Source organism: Pisolithus orientalis (genome assembly GCF_024613125.1).
Source record: "Pisolithus orientalis strain OTSU chromosome Unknown F5J12scaffold_13, whole genome shotgun sequence".
NCBI classification, from domain to species: Eukaryota; Fungi; Basidiomycota; class Agaricomycetes; order Boletales; family Pisolithaceae; genus Pisolithus; species Pisolithus orientalis.
In genome coordinates, this window is record NW_026260794.1 from 411,054 (window position 1) to 427,220 (window position 16,167).

The 16,167-nt window shown below is 50.9% G+C and overlaps 6 protein-coding genes across 6 annotated transcripts; 3 read left to right on the forward strand and 3 right to left on the reverse strand.

Annotated features, from left to right (window-relative positions):
- Positions 1-451: 451 nt before the first annotated feature.
- F5J12DRAFT_829419 (3-hydroxyacyl-CoA dehydrogenase) lies at positions 452-1,866 on the forward strand. Its single transcript, XM_051745666.1, has 7 exons — positions 452-950; positions 1,006-1,037; positions 1,090-1,174; positions 1,227-1,315; positions 1,377-1,452; positions 1,509-1,515; positions 1,564-1,866. Exons 1-7 carry the CDS (start codon positions 485-487, stop codon positions 1,718-1,720), a joined length of 912 nt encoding a protein of 303 aa, XP_051600213.1. The 5' UTR covers positions 452-484; the 3' UTR covers positions 1,721-1,866.
- Positions 1,867-2,343: 477 nt separating this feature from the next.
- Positions 2,344-4,248, forward strand: F5J12DRAFT_83485 (uncharacterized protein). Its single transcript, XM_051745880.1, has 5 exons — positions 2,344-2,507; positions 2,562-3,080; positions 3,133-3,349; positions 3,402-3,651; positions 3,697-4,248. The coding sequence occupies exons 2-5, from the start codon at positions 2,651-2,653 to the stop codon at positions 4,045-4,047; spliced, it is 1,248 nt and encodes a 415-aa protein (XP_051600214.1). The 5' UTR covers positions 2,344-2,507; positions 2,562-2,650; the 3' UTR covers positions 4,048-4,248.
- A 68-nt stretch (positions 4,249-4,316) lies between these two features.
- On the reverse strand, positions 4,317-6,636 carry F5J12DRAFT_782649 (FAD/NAD(P)-binding domain-containing protein; the record flags this gene model as incomplete). The annotated part of the gene is made up of 11 exons (XM_051742745.1): positions 4,317-4,360; positions 4,426-4,640; positions 4,695-4,833; positions 4,887-4,993; positions 5,043-5,163; positions 5,220-5,288; positions 5,341-5,403; positions 5,429-5,546; positions 5,589-5,844; positions 5,905-5,929; positions 5,979-6,636. The coding sequence occupies 11 exons, from the start codon at positions 6,634-6,636 to the stop codon at positions 4,317-4,319; spliced, it is 1,815 nt and encodes a 604-aa protein (XP_051600215.1).
- Positions 6,637-7,537: 901 nt separating this feature from the next.
- Positions 7,538-8,687, forward strand: F5J12DRAFT_829432 (putative cyclase). Its single transcript, XM_051745667.1, has 2 exons — positions 7,538-7,637; positions 7,695-8,687. Exon 2 carries the CDS (start codon positions 7,728-7,730, stop codon positions 8,433-8,435), a length of 708 nt encoding a protein of 235 aa, XP_051600216.1. The 5' UTR covers positions 7,538-7,637; positions 7,695-7,727; the 3' UTR covers positions 8,436-8,687.
- Positions 8,684-12,165, reverse strand: F5J12DRAFT_829437 (uncharacterized protein). The gene is made up of 7 exons (XM_051745668.1): positions 11,990-12,165; positions 10,695-11,942; positions 10,283-10,508; positions 10,117-10,242; positions 9,988-10,073; positions 8,904-9,925; positions 8,684-8,849 (listed from the first exon to the last, which is right to left on the reverse strand). Exons 2-6 carry the CDS (start codon positions 11,917-11,919, stop codon positions 8,931-8,933), a joined length of 2,658 nt encoding a protein of 885 aa, XP_051600217.1. The 5' UTR covers positions 11,920-11,942; positions 11,990-12,165; the 3' UTR covers positions 8,684-8,849; positions 8,904-8,930.
- Positions 12,166-12,284: 119 nt separating this feature from the next.
- Positions 12,285-16,129, reverse strand: F5J12DRAFT_938333 (glycoside hydrolase family 31 protein; the record flags this gene model as incomplete). Its single annotated transcript, XM_051749647.1, has 10 exons — positions 15,654-16,129; positions 14,848-15,538; positions 14,423-14,795; positions 14,169-14,340; positions 13,893-14,108; positions 13,838-13,867; positions 13,687-13,788; positions 13,479-13,627; positions 13,124-13,396; positions 12,285-13,056 (listed from the first exon to the last, which is right to left on the reverse strand). The coding sequence occupies exons 1-10, from the start codon at positions 15,813-15,815 to the stop codon at positions 12,285-12,287; spliced, it is 2,940 nt and encodes a 979-aa protein (XP_051600218.1). The 5' UTR covers positions 15,816-16,129.
- Between the last annotated feature and the right edge of the window lie 38 nt (positions 16,130-16,167).

Below are 16,167 nucleotides of genomic sequence, written 5' to 3' on the forward strand. Positions count from 1 at the left end.
TCCTGCAAGCGGCCTGGGTCATATGGGCACTTCGCCCCACCAGTATTGCAGCACCGAGGTTCATCGCTCAACATTGTTCCCGTGTGCAATTTCCGGCGACCAAAAAAGTCAATGACGTTAGCGAGGCTGACCACATGTGGAAACCTCTTCTGACCAACAGGCTGTGAAGTTGGATGAAAGAAGACTTTGACAAGCCGTAAAACGCACCTTGAATGTAGATAGGTGATACACTAGTCATAAGGCGTAAACGAGTTTTTGCAAATACGTTGAGCTGGTGCTACAAACCTTCGGCCACCGGTTACGGCGTGCTGCTGGTAGCATAAAATGATCTGTGCGTCGTCGAACCACAACGGCTAGCGGTTTGTTGAATAGCGAGTTCCGAGTAACCACCATATTAGGCATCAAATGTAGTTTGACGGGCCGTAGGCGCCGACGGGGTCGTTCGTCACACGTGATATTACAACGCTTGATTCCCCCTGCAATCATGTCCATTGCTCATGGTGTCAAGCTACTTGGCGTCCTCGGTGCAGGACAAATGGGCACTGGGATTGCCTTTGTGTCAGCGCTGAGGGCAAAGGTTCCGGTGCTCCTTCACGACAAGTCTAAGGACCAGGTGGCCAGAGGTCTCGCTCTCATGGACAAGCTACTTTCAAAGGATGTTGCAAAGGGTAGAATCCAATCGAACGAGGCCCAGGAAGCGCGCGACCGCGTGCGCGTCGTCGACGCTCTTGACGAGATGTATGATGTGGATATGGTTATCGAGGCTGTTTCCGAGAATTTGGACCTCAAGAAGACTGTCTTCCGGAGCTTCTCCGAGAAACTTGGACCGGACGCCATCCTGGCGACGAACACATCGTCTATAAGTGTAACTAAGATCGCTGCCTCAGTCGTACCGGAGGGGGTAAGTCCGGCATCTGCAGAAGGCCAAGCTGCAACTGGACGTGTTGTCGGTAAGTCCACCCTAAGCATTAATCAATGGCTGGAGCATGAGGCATATACCCCCAGGTTTGCATTTCTTCAACCCGGTACCGGTGATGGTAAGTGTTGCTAAGTCAACCCGTCCTCTTACTGGTCGAGCTTCGCACTCAGAAACTCGTCGAACTCATTTCCGCGGTGCAAACAACGCCTGAAACTCTTGCTCGTGCACGTGCGTTCGCAGAGGCGTGCGGAAAGGGTACTTCTATTTTATAGGTATATTTGTAGAGGAATCTTATTGATTTGATCAGAGGTTACGACGTCACAAGATGTCCCTGGCTTCGTCTCAAATGCGCTTTTGATGCCCTTCATAAACGAAGCCATTATGTGCTTAGAGAAGGTATCATCGCCTCAAAAATCTGCTATCGTTTGACTCCAGTTTCCACTCTCTTCTGTACCAGGGTGTGGCAACCCGGGACGATATCGACAAAACGTTCAGGTTGGGCATGAACCATCCTATGGGTCCCCTGCAGCTTGGCAAGTAAATTGTAGTCTAAGTGTATTGCTCGTCTCATCCCTTTCTGTCTTTCTAGCTGACTTGTGGGTGGTGCCTTCACACATCTGTCACCTTACTAACCCCTAAGTTAGCATTGGCCTCGACACGTGCCTTGCCATACAGAAAACACTCTACACTGGCACTTCTGACTCCAAATACCGGCCTTCTGTGTTGCTCGAGCGGATGGTCGATGCGCAATGGCTGGGGAAGAAGAGTGGGAAAGGGTTTTACGAGTACACAGATGACTGATTAACAGACGTTTAGCACTCACACCTACACTTGAATCATACATGGTATGCATAGAGAATGGAGCCCAGATTGGTGCCAGTTGGTCTGCTATACAGCATGCACTTAGTGACGGGAAATACCGAGTGGCTATGCACGCATTGAAACCCCTTGAAACCAATATAGCTTTATTTCCCTCGCTCTCTCAGCAACAGATCTCATTCACTGATAATATGTAGCCTATATGAAGCCTTACACAGGGAAGGGGACGGTATCAAATTGAATCATGCGAGAAAGAAAGGCAAGTATGAGGGGCGCTTCCCCCGACGATCTTGCTCCTATTAGTATGCGAACATCCTCATAGGAGCCACCACCACACTTGCACCAGAACTACCACTCACAACGCCATGCCCCAAATCCCACGTCTTTTAGTTCTGCGAACATTGCCCGACGTGTACCAGATCGGTGAAATTGAACTTACTGATGACATCCCACACTGGGGGGAAGTCCGCGCGTTGCTTGATCACGCTGTTGCCGCGGGCGATGTCGATGAACCAGTCATAGCCGAGGCATATGAGGCAAGTCAGTTCACATTCCAGTTATCTTCCACTACTCACATTTATTTAGCTTGCCAGTCCTATCACTAATTGGCGTCGCCGGACACCTCGCAATTTCCGGAATGTGCTTGGCTCTATAGACGACAAGTTTTTCGAAACGAAGACTTATATGTTACCTCCCTCTCTGGAAATATCGTCCACCAGGTTGTATGAGCACTTGCAAGTTATCGTCTTGCTCACAAAGCGACCCCAAGGTAAGTCAATCCCCCACATACCTTCGAACTGCATATTTCTCATGTGTCATATAGTTATGCACGTCGATCTTCTTGACGCATGAACGACGAATCGACACAAGACGGATTTTCCACCAGTTGAGCAACTTCGTGAATTGGTTGAAATGCCATTAGCGGAGTCCGAGAAAATACCGCTCTCAGACCGCATGTATGCAGCTCTCACCTCTGAACGTGGCTACGACTTTTGTAGTGAGGATCATGTCGGCGAATTATTCAAAGTCGCGGAGTTCGACCCACGGTTCTCTGCTCTCTATTTTGCGGTTGATCAATCTGCACCCAATTGTGGACCAGAGTATTCCTTCGTCCCATTCTGGGACAACAACATCTGTAACGTCATCGCACTTCTAGTGCCGGGAGGCCGAGCTATTCGTCACTCTCCGACGGAAATCAGCAACTTCCCCAAGTTCGGTTTCCTTGTGAATCATGTATGTCTGTTTCGGGGCGAGGAACGGGCCCCACACGGCAAGGATGACCCTCGTGTGGAACTGATCAAGAAGTTCCAGTGGACATATGGTTCTGTCCCCTATATGTTTGGTAAGTGTTCCGCATACATTTAGTTATGCACTTATCCCAACCGCCTGCGCAGGCTACTATTATCGTGGAACTGAAATGACCCTTACTACCATTATTGCACCTCGAGCCCCCGAAAACAAGATACGACTCCATGATGTAATCACCGTCGATTTGAAGTACACAAGGGATCGTATTGCCAACATACGACATCTCATCAACCTTTCATCGGTTCTCCTCCTCCTGGGAAACCTCGTGTCATCTCCTGTTGATGATTTTGCAGTGCTGCCGGAGTAGGATTTTCATTTTAAATACAAGATTACTTGGAAGTGATGTGATCCACAGAACGGAATCCACCGTCATGTTCAATCCCACGGAGGTCGTGAAGATCTACCGGCGCAAAGACGCTGAAGAGAAGGTCAACCACCTCGAAAAAATTTACGGAATCCTCAAGGACAAGTCGATCCCTAATACTGATATGCTTGTCCGCGCGCAAACGGACGCTGTAGTCTTAGTTCCACGTGGAACTCCCCAAGAGCCAGGCACCGAGAACGAATTACGTGAATGTCTGGTTTGCGTTCTGGATGTACTCGTCGTAAGGTATTTACGAACTCCTTACGCATAATCTCATCCCCTGCAGGCTTTGCATCACATTCCACTGTATCACCGCGACATTCGGTGGCCCAATATTATTCGCACGATCGATGATCGATCGAAATGGATACTGATCGGTTGGGACGATGCTGCCGTCCCACCGACACAGGCTCTGCCATTTGCGAGAGAACGGGAACACCACTCGCCAGCTATCTTTCGAGATGACCACGGAGAAGAGGTCGATATTTGGGCCGTTGGGCGTTTGATTCGGACGTGTACAGCTGCGGATATCTCAGTGCAGATGAGAAGGCTTGGGGCGCTTATTTGTGAGGAATCAGCCAAGTTGCATGCAAAGGACGTTATTGCGCTTCTCAACAACACTTCCAAATTAGATTGAAGGTATTATCTCGTCGTTTCTTCATTCTTTTCTGCATGTGAGAGACTTCGTACTACTAGTAATGAGTTGTTCGAGACATAAACCTAAGTGGTTTCCTCCCTTGTATCGTGCATTCTCGACAACAGCTGGCGGCCGCGTGGCTGCGTCACGTTTCTTCGATCGCAGGTCCCATGGTAGCTGGATAGTAATCGGTCGGTCACGGATTTCCCGATCACAACCACCCGAGTCTTTCTACCGTGACCCGATCCAAGAAAAGAGCTGAAGGGCAACTAGTATCTTCCACCAAAAACCCCTTCTTCGTGCGCCTTGATTTCTGAACCAGCCGAATCAGTCGCTCCAATCCATGTTCCACATGCCCCGAACTTATGAAGCACTCACGCAAGGCAATAAACTTGGAGTAGATGCGACTTAGCGATACGTTACCCATTAACGCCCACAGTCCAGCTAACTTTTCACCGTCTGGACCCCGTCTGCCAAGCTCGCGCCCCGCCGAATTTAGTTCGCCCTCTTCATCAAGACCCCAGACCGGCTGCACAGAATCGTGCAAGTGGGTCGGCAGTAGCTCGAGAATGGAATCTCTGGCATCTGCATACCTAAGTGGACAAATTTGTAGATCAAACGACCAATGAGAACAGGCACATGCCTACCCGGTGGCAAAAATAACCACATCGGCACCAAGGGTTGAACCATCTTCAAAGAGTAGCCCTGTCGACGTGAATCTAACAATATTGCCGTCGCTTTTCAACTTGATTTGCCCATCAATAATCTTCTGTGAGGCCCCAAAGTCTACCAAACCCAGTAAGCAGTCCTACCCGACTGGGTCCGTCCATCACGCTCACCGATGCAAAATCCTCCTGCCCTAGACCATACAAGGCCGAGCGCCCCCGCGTCGTCTTCTCCAGAATTGAGCTTAAATCCAACTTTGCGGAGCCCTTCAAGGAGATCCCTGGGAGTTTTTAGCCGACACAAAGGGTAATGGGTGAGGATAGCTGTACTTGTCGAGTTCTGCAATCTCCCTTGTCATCCGCTGATGTAATAGCTTTCCAAACTTATTTGGGTATGACAGAGTGATACGATCGGCGACGTCGACGGGAAGGCCCTCTTTGACATAAAGTCCTTCACGGGGTTGCTTTCATCAGATATACCGCACGGCCAGGGTAACTACTTCCTACCGAAATATCTGGGAATTCCATTCTTTGCTGACATAACGTAGATCGAACCCCTCTGTACCATTGTGACATCTGGAGTAAAAATGTTGGAAAACAATTCGGGGACAAATTGTAATAGTCTGACCAATGCCGTGATCGACGAAGTCCAAACAGATCCCGTGGGCTATCCGCATCGCGTTAGCAGGTGCTGCATGGATGAGAGTGCATGGTACCCGATGGACCCGAGCCAACAACGGCAACTTTCTTTCCGATATAATCGGCGGCAGTTTTATACTGACTCGAGTGCAATACCACGCCATCGAACACCTCCTTTGCACCAATACCGGTTACCTCTTACTTTGCATTCAAGGGGGCGGAGAAAGTGCCACTTACTCGGTGAGGGACATCCGGGAGCTTGGGAGCACCGCCAAATAAACCTGTTGCAAACACAACATGTTTCACGTTGAACTGGCGTTCCGATCCGTCCCCACAGACAATTTTGACCGTCCACCTCTTCCCCCTTGTGCTAGGTTCGACAGCGCGTACCCTGGCAGATGTCCATACATTCAGATCCAGTGATCGAGCATAGCAATCCAGCCAGTCTGCGAATTGCAATCCCGGCGTGAAAACCGGCGACGAAGGAGGGAACCTATCGGACAGAAACATGAGCTACTCCTTGTGAATACCGAAGTATATAGACACAACGTACGGAAAGTAGGGAAGGTGGTCGCACCCTGTGGCCAAATTAAGTGGTTATCCCCGACAACTCTTCACTCTACTCACAGAAAGGTTCATGCAAGAAAATAGATGTGTATCTCTTCCTCCAGTTATCCCCCACGCGTTCGTTCCGTTCGACCACAAGCGCGTCTATTCCGAGTATTTTGAGACGCGCAGCAAGTATCAGACCAGAGTGACCACCGCCTATTATGATTGCTGTGGGTTCCATATCGAGGAAATGTGCACAGTTCATTTCGTGATTTCTTAAGGGACCAATCTTCTCCGGGAACCCCGTGAGACCCTCCAGACCTGTATATACCGTGTGTGCCTTCCAGGAGCCATCTGCCAAAGGTACAAGCCTAAAAACCCCGGATGCGTGTCCGATTGTAGTGTCGAAATCGAAGAAAGCCTGGATCCATACGAGGTCCTCATATGGCATATAAAACCCTGTTAGCTCATCGTGAAACCTGAACGCAGAGGGATTGAACTTCGGTAATTGGTCAGCGAGGAATTTTCTAATAGTATTTCTTCCTTCGTAGGTGTGGCAGTCCCAGGTGAAAGCCAACATGTCGCGCCACAAACCTTCGTCGACAAATAGGTCGACGACAGCCGTGGCGTCGGCCATGGCTTCTACAAACTGGATAAACCATGCTTTTGCGATAGCCTTCGCGTCAATGTCAGGATCAAAGGCGTTGCCAAGCTTTTGGAGCGTTGGAAGAGACATTGTGGCTGTGAGCGGCACCATGTAAATCGAGTGACAAGAGCTAAGGTGAGGATAGGTTCTACCTGTTCATGGCAACTAATACTTATACGCGAGGGGGCCAACAGTTCGCCGTCCGTCACCCCAAACCTTATCAGGGGTGCTATCGCCGATGGCTTCCCCCCTACAACGAAATACGAATCGTTCCCAGCCTAAACTGGACATTCCGGAGCTCCACAATCGAGATTTTGATATAACAGACCAAGATTTGGAGATACCGCGTGGCAGTGGGGCGCATGGTACCATCAAATCATTCAGTAGAGATACGTACTGCAGTATATGGATTATATTGCTTACCTGCCCCCTTTTCAGTTAACGTATCTCACCTTTCTTGCTATAACACATTTTACTTGATCAGCACAGCTGTGCGTGGTTCGCCGGCCAGGCGGACGCCTCATTATCGTGAACTCGAAATCACTGGCGCCGTTGCGCCAAAGAAAATCAAAACAGGTCATCAGAAGCCGTCAGATTAAACTTTGATATCTTGTCAACAGGTCCGTGCATGGGCGTCTCGCTCTACCAACATCAGTAAAGTGCAGAATGCCACTTGCAAGGCAGGCTAGGCAATCTGCTAAGTCAACAGGGTGTGAAATCAGGAAAAGTTGCTTGGAAGGATTAGGGAAGAATACCGCAGTGATTCTGGTATCCGGAGAATGTGTTTCTTGCAAGTTACCGTGTATTGCAAGATGATCCGAGGCATGTGACAGGCTCCCGCGGGTGGTCGAACCACAAAAACCCCTCAAAGAGTCCGGGATAGCTCTCAACAGGCCAGCTGGTACCAGTTAGTCGAGTCACCCACAGTACACCTACGCATACCCAGGAGCGGCTCGATGGTCATAGCCAAAAAAAGAAAATAGCAACCGTCCAATGCACCGCTATGGGCATCACCATCTACGCCAACCTATGTATTCCAGGACGCTCCCTAATTGTTGACAATATTACTATTTTTTTTCTGTGGGAGTTGTGTAGGTCGATTTGAGGCCGATCACTCGTTCCGGCTACTCACGGCCTGTAACATCCAGATAAACCAGCCAGCCAGCGCAGAATCTCCAAGCATGATTCCGACTTCTATCGTCGATTTATCTCATCCACTGGAAAATGGCATGACCTGCTATCCTGGCGATCCCTCCTTCAGAATTCGTCGTTTATGCAATTTCCCAGTTTCAGTCCATGAGTTCACGTGTAGCACGCACACTGGAACTCACCTGGACGCGCCATTCCACTTCTTTCCGGACGGCGCTAAATTGAATGATATACCTCTAGAACGATTCGTAGGACGGGCTGTTGTGTTGGATGTTCGTCATGCCGCACATCCCAGGAGAAAGATCGGATGGGCAGACGTCGATGTCGCGTACAACACACTGAGTCTGCGGGAGATCGGGTTGCGCGCAGAGGGAAAAAAGGATATTGTCTTGCTCTGGACAGGCTGGGACGTGCACTGGAATACTCCGGCGTACTTTGCGCATCCGTACTTCACGCGGGAGTTGGCAGAGAGATTGCAAGACATGGGTGCAGGGCTAGTTGGCTTGGACACGTTGAGTCCAGACGAAACACCTGCGGATGCCAATGAGGGCGGTGAGCCAGGTGATGGCTTCGTCGTGCATGAGGTGTTACTGGGGGCCGGGAGACTCATATGCGAGAATTTGCGAGGGCTCGGAACGTTGATCGGGGACTCGGGGGAGGCATGGGTGAGCATCGTCCCGCTAAAGATCAGCGGTTCAGATGGTTCACCTGTGCGAGCTTATGGGTGGAGGCAACCCTAACAGTCGCCGGCCTAGAAATCCAAGTACGTTTTGCATTCGTTGTACATTACCCGTGCATTCGGCGAAAACTTATACGCTTGCAACTTGCGTGCGGTCGGCCCTCCATGAGTTAACTGATAAACTCATGGATACAATTGCATGTACAGGGTTCTAAAAGCAGTACTGTAAGAGACTATGTACGACCTACCTACGATGCTACCTACGAAGCAGAGGAGACAATGAAAAAAAAAAAAAAAAAAAGAAAAGAAGAAACATAGCACAGCCGACAAAAGTAATGAGAATGAGAGGGGAAAAGAGTCATCATGCAAGAGCCATATACAGAAAGACAGGGAGGAATCTCCCTTACTGTTAAAAGGAAGAGTTCATATGGAATAATGGGTGCAAATGGGAGATTGAGATCTAACCCGAGGGCATCTGTAAGGGACCCCGTAAGAAAACCAAATGGAAGGACAGCCAAAACAGTCAAACCTTAACCACCGTCGGTACCACACCAGCTTACCAATTTATATGCCTCATACCGGATACACCAGTTATTGTCGCTTGAGTTGGGACATGTACCGTTCCTTGTGGAGGGCGGTACCCTAGCATCCACGGACCTTGTGCTAAGGGCTGAGCGACAGGAGGTGCAACAGGGTAGGCGTACACGGGATACACAGGAACATAAAAGCCTGGCTGCTGTGCAGGAACCCCAGCTATTGGTGCAGATCGCGGTTGGGGCTGAGGATGTATGCCAGGAGGAAAAGGAGCATGTAATGGAGGTGCCAGCTGCGCGGGTGGGACCGTGAAAACAGTTCCTGCAGGTAGGCCAGAGGGCCCCGGGGGCACGTTATACACAGGGGGGTGGTTTTGTGCGCCGCTAAGAGACCGTCCGTGTATACCAACTCCGGGTGCCACAACCCGCCCATTCACAGACACTGGACCAGCGGACACCGACCGCGAGTTGGAAGCCGGCTTGCCCTTATCTCGGCTTACTTTCGATCCCGTCACTTCCGACGACGTTGATTTGGACGATGCCACCGACGAAGCCGCAGCGGCCAAAGAACCAGGCGAAGTGCTGTGTACTGCTGTTCCTGACGATGCGCGAGCCGATTTCACAGACAAGGCATCCTCGAGACCGTCGCGCGACGACCACTGGCTTGTACCACCTCCTGTATCAGGTACAGTCCCATTGTCACTGGCATCATCGTCCGCGCCTACATTATTGAGCTTCAATCTGTCCACGATTTCTCTTGTTCGAGAGGACCTCTTCCGTTTTCCAGCCGAGCCCAAAAACGCAGGAAGCAACGAGGTCGGGTTTGGGAGATCGAGGTATTCGTATAAGCTCTGCGATTCGGGTAAGCAGTAAGAGCCGGGAGAATCAGGCGGGGGTGATGTTGCACTCGATACTGCAGTCGACGCGGGTGTCGACCTCATGTTCGAATCGGGGGAATCACCACATGAAGACGGAGACCCATCTGTAGATCGTGACCTTGCAGACCTAGCTTCCTGTTCTGCAGGGTGCAGACTCAGCAACGAACTGATGGTTTCCAAGAGAGAAAGAGACACGACACACCTCGAATAACACGGGGCGAGCAAGGCGGTGTAACCGGCTCCCAGAACCCTTGTGCGTCCTTCCTTAGTCCTACACCGCTTGGTAGACTGCCCACTAAGGCGCGTAGTGATAAGGTCAAGGTCAATATACCTCGATCGTTCTCGCTCGATCCCACCTCCAGCACTTTGAGGTCGTCTCTGAACGGTATTACCATCAGACGTAGTTGGTTTCAGGGTGCCCGAAACGGACGAGGCCGCAGTGCGGCTCGCAGATTCGCTACTTGGGTGAGTAGAATGGAAAGCCAGGGGGGACGGACGGGGCAGCATCGGACTTCCGAGAGGATGCTATTTGCATTATGGCTGTGTCTTTTTTCGAGCGTCCGTCTTGATGAACTTCTTTCATCATTATAGCGTTTGAAGATGTCACATCTGCAAGTTGGAAAGAAGCGTTGAGACGAGATGGGAATATAGCCGATGTAGCTTGGAGTAGAGTGCTTGGCTTATGAGACAATGAGGCTGAAGGTTCCGGCATTGACAACGCCCCTGGATTTATGCGCCGAAGAAGGGAATTAGACCTGATTCCATGGGATAAAGCGACAAGAAAAAACCGAACAACATCAAATGGTACGGACAAGAGCAGATATCCAGAGAAAAAGCCCAATACAGCCCCTCGTTAGCACATAGGGGAACGTCGGGGGATACCCAAGGTGGGATGCGAGATATACTCACCATCCTTTCCCGGAGGTGCGCACCGACCCGCAGCAGAGGAAGGGTGCACATTTCCACTTCCTGACCCGACGACTTGGGAAAACCCCAACTTGGGCAGAGAACCTTGGGGTATATTCAAGCCAAACGTGACAGGTTGGACCACAGGGTTCAACTGCACGGAGGTAGACGGGGGGTTATACCACCAATTCGGTGCAAAATCTTTGGCTGGAGCTCCATTTTCTAAATCCTTTGTCTTCATCTGACCTGAGGCCATGAAACGTGTTTGTCCAGAACTCTGTACCAACCTTTGACTTGCTTGGTTATACGATGGCTGACTCGACCTTGCAACAGGTGGTTGTGAGACTGTATCCAGCCTAGAACGAGACCGAAGAGTGATGGGTCCCACAAGCTCCCTGGTCATTTGTAACCACTTCTCCCTCCCTTCATCCACATCCTCCTCAGCAATCAAAACGTCCAATGAGTTCCTATGAGATCTCGAGCGTTGTCTGGTACGATTGTCCGTTCGCTTGGTATCATACAAGTCCCCTGTAAGGCTCAGCCCGTACCAGCCAAAGAATGCAGAGCGTGTCTCGTATGAGCAAAGCACAGCTTCCGCAACATGGACAGCCATACTAGGTGTATCTCTTCCAAGGACGTCTTCTTTGGGAATGAGCGTGCGAGCAAAGCCGCCTGGTTTGGTTACTTCCTCGCGAAAGAAGTCTACGGCTGGACGGGAAGATTTCCTAAAGTTTCCCTTCCGTCGCGGTAAGGAGGAACGTAGAAGAGAAGCGTGGTAAAAAGGAGGTTTGGCGCACGAGAGTTGACAGTGATGCTGGAGTTCAACTCCTGCGAGTCGCCTGCTCTTTGTATTGATTGAGTGGTAGGATGAAAGAACAGCATGAGGTTGCGATGGTGTGCTTGATTGAGTACACTTAGAAGGTGAACTTGGCGGTGTGGTGGGTACGCTGCTGAGACCATGACTAGTGAACATGGATGAAGACGTGGCTGAAGACAATGACGTGTATGAGGCTGTCGGTATCAGGGTGGGGTACACCCGTCGATCAACGACGGAGATACAAGGTTTCTTCGACCCACAAGTTTTATGGGTTCTTTGTGCCAAGAGTCGCATGAGACGAGAGGCGGATGCTCCGCAAGAGTGGGGACAGCGCAGTGGCGGGTATGTCCAATCGACGTCAGTGTAGTGCGTTTCCTGCCATCCATCTTCATGGACGGCTTTCGTGTCCATCGAACGACGGTTACTGTCGATGGCTTCTTTTGTCTTTGCGGTGCAAGGTTGCATGAGGGGTTGTACTCACAAGTATGGTTGGTTGGGGCGAGGAGCCTGTGGAAGTATTGTTCCCTTGGTCGATACTCAAGTACTTGAATGACCGAACCAACGCAGCAGGCTGAGCCTCATTAATCCACTCTGAGCCACGTCCAGGCCAGTCTTGTAACGTCGTCTGCGATGCTCACTGCCGGTCGTCGTCGCTGGTCAATTAGTTATTGTATTTATTTATTTTCACTTCTATTTTGAGATGCGGGAGAAAAAAGATGCTACGATTATCTTACCGCCGGGCCGGAGCCCCTATTCAGAACGGTATGTACACAAAATCAAAAGACGACTGTAATCTGCCAGTCGCTAGTGATGCCCACAGCAGGGTCCCTTATCACCAGCACACCCGCCTTGCCTTCTGTAGTGGCACCAGACCCAATGCCTTCCTGCCACTCCCACTCCACTGTCGACCCACCGTTGACACTCACCAATGCAGGCCGCGAGCCGACGCCGAGTACGATCATCCGCTCCACACGCACGCCCGAGACACTCTCGGCAAATACGTTCGCTGGATTGTATACCGCAACGTCATTGGAACCGCCTTGTGTCACCCGGTCCTTGCTCCAAATCTTCAGCTCCCCGCCCTTACCCCAACCCCCTTTCTTCGTCTCAGCACCAAATTCGCGCCACACAAATTCACCATTGGTATACCCGTACCCCTCACCATCGTCAAGATATACTCCACCAGTGGCAGAACCATCAGTGGTGAGAGCTACTCGCAGTGTAAACGGATCATGGCGCATCAAGGCTGATGACCGCCTGGGCCGCTCGCGCGTGGGCACGATCGATCCGCCCTGGATAAGTAAGGGTATCTCGTGAAGAGCTGCAGGAACTGTCACGGTTCGTCCATGAGCGACTTTCTTGGCCGGCGCCGGGTAGGCGTGAGAGGTGAAATAGTCGTAGTATATCTGCGGGTCGGACAGGTACACGGACGCACTTGTCGCGCCGCGAGTTGTAACAGGTTTAACGAGAAGACCTGATGAACCGACATAGAACTGGTCGTCGATCGCAAAACCTTCTGCATCTTCTGGAAACACAACATATTGGGGACTTGAAAGCATCAACATCATTGTAGTGAGTGCGTGTGCGACCACACCAGCGACAACATGAAGCTCACCGCAGGATAGGAATACCCGTAGTGCTCATTTCCTTGAATGCCGTATACCACACCGGCAGCATTGCATACCTCAACCTCAACATATCTCTCAGTATACTCTTATACGGTTCGTCCAACAAGTATGGCTCGCGACGCTTTGCGTCGATGTGCGCATGGGCCCGGAAGAACGGACTAAACGCACCAACGGCATACCAGCGCACCAGCATCTCAGGATCCGGATTTCCGAAGAAACCACCAACGTCGGCTAAGAACGAGCCGGATAAACAAAAATATCTTGGGATGCAAAGTATAAAGGAAAACTTACAGCCTCCAAATCCAAAACCACCCAGCCCATTCGCAAGAACCATTTTAATACCGATAGGCCATATGTTCCCACGTGCCGACGTTGTCACCCGTCCACATAGCTCCGAAGCGCTGAGATCCAGCGTAGAAGGAGCGCGTGAGAACGAAGGGTCTCTTTGGAGGATCAGATCGATGCATGAGGGCATTGTACGTCTGATTGGCCTATAAGGGGGCGAGAATAAGCGTAATGCCCAAGAGGAAGTGGAAGTAAAGCAACTCACAAACAACATGCCATTGATATTGTGGATGTCACGATGCTCCCATCCACCATAGTGAACGTTGTCCCTGGGCATCGAGATTTCAGGGCCATTGAATACGGATGGCTATCGACGGCGTGAGCGTGGACGGGAAAATCCGAGCCCGAGCACTAACCTCGTTCATGTCGTTCCAGATCCCAACGTTCTCCGTGCTTTCAATCCAGCTCCACCTGCCCATCCACACTCTTCGTCTTGAAAAATGAGACCCACATATCCCAGCTCGCAGGATTGAAAAAATCAACCCATGAAGAGGAACCCGGCCAACACCATCCTTCATATTCGCCAGAGCCACTCTTAGGCTTGACAAGCGCATCGAGCTCAGAAGCAGCCTTATATACAGGGTAGCTTGAATCCCGCTTAAAATGTGGGTCCACGATAACCACCATCTGCCGTAAACCATGCGCCCTTTAGTATATAAAAAAGATACTGCAACGCAGATTACGCACTCTGCGCTCCAATGCTTCGACATCCTTGATCATATCGACAGGGTCAGGGAAATTCTTCTTATCCCAGATAAAGTACTTGTGACCCTCGGAGTACTCAATATCAAGCCAAAACGCATCCACAGGCATGTCCTCGTTGTCTAGTCGCTTTTGGACGCTGCGAACGTCGTCTGAACTTACGTAGTTCCACCGACATTGATGATAGCCGAGTGCCCAATGCGCTGGGAGGGGCGCTGTCCCCAGTCAAGCGCGCATACTGAGCGAAAACGTCCGCAGGAGTAGGGCCGGGTAGTAGGAACACGTCGAGGATCCCAGATTCAGATATCCAGTGTGTTTTCGTTCCGGTCTCCGTGCGGCCGATATCGATCCAGGTATCACTGCTTACGGCGTTGAAGATTGCGACAGTAGACTTCGCATTATGTGCGTGCATAAGGGGGACAGAGCCGTAGAGAGAGACGGGGGAGGAGGGTAGGTACTCGAAGACATCCGAGTTGTACAGGCGATAGGGGTCCGTGTAGCCAGCATCAGGGCCGGTGGTAGTAGGAAGTGAGAGGTTGGTAGCGTGCTGAGGTATGCCATAGACATGAAGGTGATTAGGGAAAGTAACATCGAGGGAGAGAGACTCAGGGCCTGCAAAATAAATACTAAGTTGGTGGATACATCATGGCTAATCAGAGCATACCTTTGGGCTTTGAGTCGGTCCACGTAGACCAGCTCTCCTCCCACCATGCATCTTGTTCCTCACCTTCAAACCATGCTCGATTGTTCAGCTGTAAAGTAGTCTGTGCCTCGTCCTCCGGGATTGCCGCAGGTTCAGCATCGTCCTTGGTCCTGAAGTGTTCCATGTGCAACAGCCCCCCGTCGTTCAATACAATTTGCTCGACACCATCTCGAAGGAGAACGACCCTGACTGGCTCGAATTCGACGATAACTTCGATGTTTTTCTTCTCTCCATAAACTGCTCGTACTGCATGCTTGCCTACTTTCCAGGAGATGTCGCGACTGACGCGAGGCGGTGCGACTAGCGCCCAGCTAGCAGCCTCATCGTACCGTTTTCGCAAACCACCTATTTCGTCCATGCGCACGCGCACGACGCCGTCCTCGTGCAAACGCAGGTCAAGTCCGAAGTTCACTTCAGGATACAAAGCAGACTTCACGGATGCAGTGAACGATGCCTGGTCAGGTGCGAGTAGGACAGACGATGGGACAATTGAGTACGGTGACCTCCATGATGAATCCGCTGCGAGTGCGCGGGCTGAGAGCGCACGGCCACGTCGACAAAACCCGGACTGGGCACACTGTCTTGAAGTCGTTAGATTTGAATGCAAGTATTTGGGATGCTGGAAGAAGAGCACCCAAGAGAAAAAAGACAGCTGGCGGCCGCATCGTTTACTACGACGTGGCCCGATGGTGAATAACGGGCTGAGCTCTCTGCTACGTGCTTATTGCTGGTCCTCCCAACCTAGTTCGGGTGCCACTTAGGCTTACTAAGCACGCCCAGACTATCACGGCCCATGAGTACTGAGTATCTAGGGGGCATATTTCTACTTCTCTCCACCCATCGTGCTGTGCATCCTCGACCAGAATCAACCGCTGGCCGTGGCCGTACGAAGTTGCGCGCCATGATGCCACTTTGAATGGTATCACCATATCTTCTTGTGGGTACCTCAGAGAGACGGCTACCAAACCTTATGGCGCAGAGCCTTCAGCCTGGCAATAAAGGGTCTGATGCAGTGGACGCTGATGTGCGAGTAGTGCATACATTCGAGGATTTCTTGGACCTTGCTACCGTGCGTGCAGAGAAAGAGTATGGCATTGGCATTCTCGTATGTCAATACATGGCATTGAGCTCTAACCACAGATCGAAGTAATCATACCGGTTCGGACGTGGTCTCACTTTACAGCAAACTACAGACCGATAGACCAGATTTGAGCAAAAATCCACACAAAGCTCCTTTGCCTAGTTGTGGAGCTGAGTGACTTCATCGGTAAATTCAGCCAA